Source organism: Sinocyclocheilus grahami, unplaced genomic scaffold (genome assembly GCF_001515645.1).
Source record: "Sinocyclocheilus grahami isolate Dianchi unplaced genomic scaffold, SAMN03320097.WGS_v1.1 scaffold58.1, whole genome shotgun sequence".
NCBI lineage: Eukaryota > Metazoa > Chordata > Actinopteri > Cypriniformes > Cyprinidae > Sinocyclocheilus > Sinocyclocheilus grahami.
Window position 1 is genome coordinate 3,710,304 of NW_015505237.1, and position 6,000 is coordinate 3,716,303.

At 35.9% G+C, this 6,000-nt stretch overlaps 1 protein-coding gene across 1 annotated transcript in view; it reads right to left on the bottom strand.

Moving 5' to 3' along the window:
- Window positions 1-6,000, bottom strand: part of mylipa (myosin regulatory light chain interacting protein a) — a 31,208-nt gene that overhangs the window by 22,944 nt on the left and 2,264 nt on the right. Inside the window, exon 2 of the mRNA XM_016270892.1 lies at window positions 1,588-1,778. Within this exon, the coding sequence (XP_016126378.1) occupies window positions 1,588-1,778 (191 nt within the window). The remainder of the gene's footprint in view (window positions 1-1,587; window positions 1,779-6,000) is intronic.

Sequence of the window (6,000 nt, forward strand, 5' to 3'; positions counted from 1 at the left end):
TGGCTAGGTTTAAAGGAAAAGAGCACTTTTAGATAAACAAGGCAATAACAGATGGCACTCGTGGAGGCAGGATTGCTTGTAATAAAGATTTCAATGCAAAAGGAAAGGCAGTAGAGCTGATTATTTCTTCAATGGTAAGTTTGTGATAACGTAAGAAAAGTAGTTTAAATGTTTTGCCACTTGCTTGAGCAACTTAATATATAAATCTAGAAGTAAATGCAAAAGTAAAAAGCATTGAATAATGTGTTGCTTATATTGATTGTGTTTAAACACGTCTATGAAAGATTGTATTACTGTACTGTTTATAAAAAAAAAATAAAAAAAGAACTGCAATGCTGAAAAAGCATTTTCAGTGACAATGTTTGGATTTGAAATCAAAATAATGGATAAATGTTGTGTTTGTGGTAAACAGCCACGGATCAGTAGCAGACTCCTGTGTGAAAGTACAGTCCGTGCTGCTTCCCCTCTCACAAGAGTCACCTAAGAGGGAAATTCCCCCCCCATTTTCAAAAATGAAATTCAGGCCCTGAATAAATGTCTAAAAATCCTGATTGGAGTATCACTATAAATAGTTATAAATGATAAAAAGAAGGCTTTAAAAGATCGGTATCGGCAGATACTGCTTTCGGTGACCAGCGATCGGCCTCAAAAATCCTGATCAGTGCACCCCTACTCATACGGATTCGGAATGACATGAGGGTAAGTAAATCACAGAATTTTGATTTTTTGATTAAATGTACCCTTAGGTCTAGTGCTTATACTTTCAAATCAGTGGGAGTTTTTACATTTGAGTTGCCCATGTACTATCACTGTACTTTACTGTAATTTTTTTAATAAAAATAACAGTCAAGAATACCACATATGCTGCTACTAGAGTTTAACTTGTAAACTTGTGTCCTTTAAGCTGTGCTCCACATTGGTCTCAGACAAAGAAAAAGTAACAACTTTTTTTGCACAGTTACAGTGAATAAAAGGGCATGAGGTGGTGGTGACTCTGCCAGCTCAGTCTCTGTGGGTAGGAGCTTTTGAGCAGGGGATCACATTTCCTGCTGCCACTCATAGCACAATGACCTACAGTAACCCACAGGGAGCAGGGTTACTACAGGGCAAACCACTGTACTGACAGAAAAATTTTTTTTACAGGCTACTGTGCAAAGTGCTCTCTCTCTCTCTACCTAACACACATGACTTCAGCTGATGTGAAGCTGAAAGAACACTCATAAAACCAGCATTGTTAAATGAATATTTAATATGTTACATGCCCTAGATTTTGTGTGGTTCGATCTTAACACAGGCACACTTAAAAATGAGATATAGCTCAAGTCGGGCGTGGAATTCACATTAAACGCAGTGAATGGAAGAGAAATGGCTTTACTTCCACTAATATCACACAAAACCTGCATACACCCACATACCATTGCCTTTCTTCCTGTTGTTCTTCTGAATTTTTTTTTTCTTACTGTATTGGTACGGAAGTTTAAAAATGTCTCTACTCCTAGACGATGATGAAATGTTCTCAGTCACAACTTCCTCAAACAATATCCATTACGTTGTTGTAATACATGTGTTTTTTCCGCGTGTACATACCTCGTCTGCTCCTGCAGAATAAGGTGAGGCTCCACGAAGAACTTTACTCTGAGCCGTAGTCTGCAGGGCGTGAGATTGTCCATCTGCTGGGAGATTCTGTTCCTCAGGTTCAGCCACAGGTTCTCTCCCTTACTGCCAGAAAACTGCAGCCCAAAGTAATCCACCTCAATAATTCCCAACTTCCGACATACCTGTCACCAACAAAGAAAGAGCCACACATTGTTAAACATCAAAATTGGTTTCCTTGTCCCCTTCAAAACAGCCTGGACATTATGCCCTACATCTCTTTTTGTGTTTGCCGTATAAATAAAACATTTTCAGTTTTTTTTTAACCTGAGAATTGTGCCATCATTTACTCATCCTTATTTATGGACAAACGATTCCTTTAACCATAAACTTTGCTAAATATATTTGTTTTAACAGGGGTGTCAAACTCAATTCCTGGAGGGCCACAGCCCTGCAGAGTTTAGCTCCAACCCTAATTAAACACACCTGATCCAGGTTTGTGTGTTGGAGCAGGGTTGGAACTAATGCTGCATTCAAGTCCTCCAGGGACGTTCGTACTTACGAGTTGACAAGTCATAATAATGATGTCAGGTGCGTTCAAGTCACTTTAGTCGGAACAAGACGGCGATTTAACTTTTCTATAGCTGCGTCTCATTTAGAAGACTGCGCCCTCCGGAGGTCGCATTCAAAGGCTGCATACGTCATCGAGGCTGTCTCATTTCAGAAAAGCATGTAGGACACAATGCGACCTTCGAATGCGACCTTCTTTCACAGGAATTCGGAGGATGCATGAGGTGTATCCTTCGCTACTACAGATAACCCACAATTCTTTGCGTCGCCGTGAACAACCGTTGTTAATTTGAAAAAATGCCAGCGCCGGCAGATGTACACACAAGCGCAGATGTGGCGTTTACAACTTACCTTAAATTGCCTCGGTAAAAACGGATAAACTTTGTTTTTAAAATCCTCCTTTTTTTTTTCCTCTAACAGATGTCTGCTGTACATACGCTGCAGCTCCGCAAACATTGAACAAAATAAAACAAGTAAAAGCATTTTTTTTTCAAATTACTTTCCAAATTTAGAAATAATTTTCCTTAATTTAAGTAGTGAGAGAGCGCAACGATGCTCTAAATGTGTTGGCATAGCAACGTGATACTTCCAGTTTCCTTTTCCGCCTGTCCTACGAAGGCTGTCTCGTTTAATTCTAGGTTGAAGACACTTCGTATATGCATCCTACAGAGGATTCGACCTCCAGAGGGCGCAGCCTTCTAAATGACACAGCTTATATAAAAAAAAAAAATAATAATAAAAAAACTCTACATCTACAAAATAAAGAATGTGCATCATTGTGTTTTTTCCTGTTTCTGTTTTTATTCAATTTATGAAGGTGATGTAAACTGAATCATGTGTTCTATGGTAATTATACAATAATATAATATTTTGTATATGTAACCAATTTTATTTTACATTACAAAAAATTACTAATTTCATTAATTTCAACAAATTTACCGTCAATACAGATGCTGCATATCTAGTCTTTGGCTGAGTCCATTGCATCCGACATGTTTTCTCATGGACACGCCCCCAACTCAGAAACTCATGGCTTAAAGAAAATTTGAGTTTCCCACTCATAACGAAGACTTTGTGGTGGCGTTCAACTCATAAATACGATCTATCCGGCATGACTTGAACGTACCATAAACTCTGCAGGGCTGCGACCCTCCAGGAACTGATTTTGATACCCGTTTTATAATATAATCATGATATACACTAACTTAGGCCTGGGGGATAAAACAGTATCGATATTTATCGACGGTACACCTTCGATAACGATATAAATTTTTTCAATTTAGCGCACGATATAGGCACGTGCTACATGAGTGATGAAGACCGTACACACAAACACGAACACATGCTGAAATGAGTGCTGTGTCTGCCTGTGATGAGAAGATTGCGAATAAAAACAAATGAATATTAGTCGAATTTAAAAAACATTTGCATTTGAATGTCCTGGAGGCACCCCAACACTGCAAATTTTGCATGTATCCTTTTCTCTGACACCAATTTCAGGTCTTGGAGTCTCTACTAATGAGCTGATGACCTGAATCAGGTGTGTTTGATTAAGCAAAACGTGCAGTGTTGGGGTGCCTCCAGGACCAGGGTTGGGAACCACTGGTCTAGCCCACGAGATGCGCCGCTGCTGCGTTATTCATTCAAAATATTAGAGAAATATAGAAGCTCAATTCGGAGAAGATCTTGATTAGGTGAAAATCGAAACCAAGCCACTCACACATATTCAGTGCATTTTTAGACAGACAAAATTATGACTGCTGCACTCGTGTCTCACACAAGAGATGTAGCCATGCAAAGTTAAAACGGTTTAAACTTTTAGAAAACACGTCACGAATTTATGGAGGTTTATTCCTTTTCACTGCGTCTCTTATGTTTTTAAATGCAATCTGCGTGACGGGCGATTCGACTCTTTGGATTAAGCAATGCATAAATACATGATGCTGTTTTGTTTATAATTGTTTATGCAATTTACGAAATTATATTTGCTTTATATGAGTTAATTTAGACGTAATGCAGGTTTTTTTTTTTTAAATAAACATTTATTTCCTTGTGCTGCATTTTAAATGTGCTGCATTATTTTACTCATCCAGTGGCCTCGGGAGACGAGACAAAAGTTTCCTTAAAACCCATTTAATCTGCATATAAAACATTAGAAATTAGATATTTGTTTAGTTTTTAATTGTGTTTGACTGTTAAAACAAAAAATATTTGTTGTGTCTCAATAATTTGGGTTAATTTAAAAATACAATGGTTAAATTTAATGTTTTTCTATTGCTCTTCGTTTTAAAAAAAGGTTATAAAAATGTCAATAATTATCGATACCGAACGATATGAAACACTGTATCGTTGATAAATTTTTTTAGCTATATCGCTCAAATTAACCATGGTTTTACTATAGTAAAAGTGTAGTGACCATGGTTGTTTGGCACATTGATTACCATTTGTATAAACACAGTTTTACTACAAATACCATGGCTAAACTATGGATGGTTTAACTATAGTAACCATGGTTTTATTTGTAGTAAAACCATGGTTAATTTTCAATGTTGTGGTTTATTTAAACAAATCAAGATAAAAAACAAAAAAAAACCAACAACATGGCTTATATTTTTATTTTTGAGTTTTTCAGGAGGCGATTATTTCCCCTCAAAGTCTCATTTACGTAATAGAGGTGAGAAAAATCCCTTTAAAGGGCAAATCTTAAGTCCAGTGAGGCAAAATGACGTCTTTAGGGCTCTATGCTATAGAGGGAAATAAAGTTTGTACGGTTCATGAAAATATCCTGAGATGACATGCTTACACAAGTGAAATTAATTCACAAATTTAAGCCTACACTTATGAAAAAGAAGTTTATTCAAGTGTGCTATTAGTATACTTCTTTTAAACTAAAAATAGGAAAGTATACTTTGTCTACTTTTTATGCACTTCTCAGAAATATACTTAATGACATTTAAGTATACTTGATTTATACTTAGAAAAAGTCTAAATATATTTGAGCTATACTTGTGTTCCTAGAATCCGTGTTTTCATTGTTATACTGTAGGGGCGCTAGTACACATCTTCTGTACAGAATTTCCAAAAAACACAAGTGAAGAAGAAACCGAAACAACAGATGCTTCCACATGTATTCTAACACGATCATCAGACATAAAACAGCATCAAAACTGTGTAACGTTGATGTAATGTCGACCAATGAAGAGGTAATACTGACTGTCAAGCTGTGGGGTGTTGATCGACTTTATCTACGTTTTGATTATCATTCTGAATCCAATTCATAGTCTTTTTTCAGCTTTTGTTCAAAATGTTGTTTATCTCTTTATTTATGAAACTGATCCACATTCAAGCGTTTACAAAAAGAATGCATGCAGCTAGAATACATTTTTTTTGTTTACAAGCAGATACTCTGTTCTTTTGATGTTTTTTATGTTCAGATATTCATGTAACAAAATATACACAAATTAATACCTAAATAGGGACATATTAGAATACTTCAAGTATGATGTAAAGCTCACTTAAAGAAAACTTACGAGTATACTTGCAGTATAAAACTACTAAACTAGTAGTTTACTGAGACTATACTTCAAAGTGTACTAAAAATGCTACTACAAGTATTTAATTAGTAAACAATCAGTATTCATACAAGTTCACTTTTAGTATAGTTGCAGTACAACCTAAACATTTTGATGTAAACTAGTTGTGTACTTAAAGTTTACTACTGTTATACTTAAAGTATACTTAAAAGTATATACTTTTATATACTAGAAAGTGGGCCAATTTAGTCCCAAGGAGTATTGAAATAGTACACTTACAAGCATACTACTAGTACACTGATAT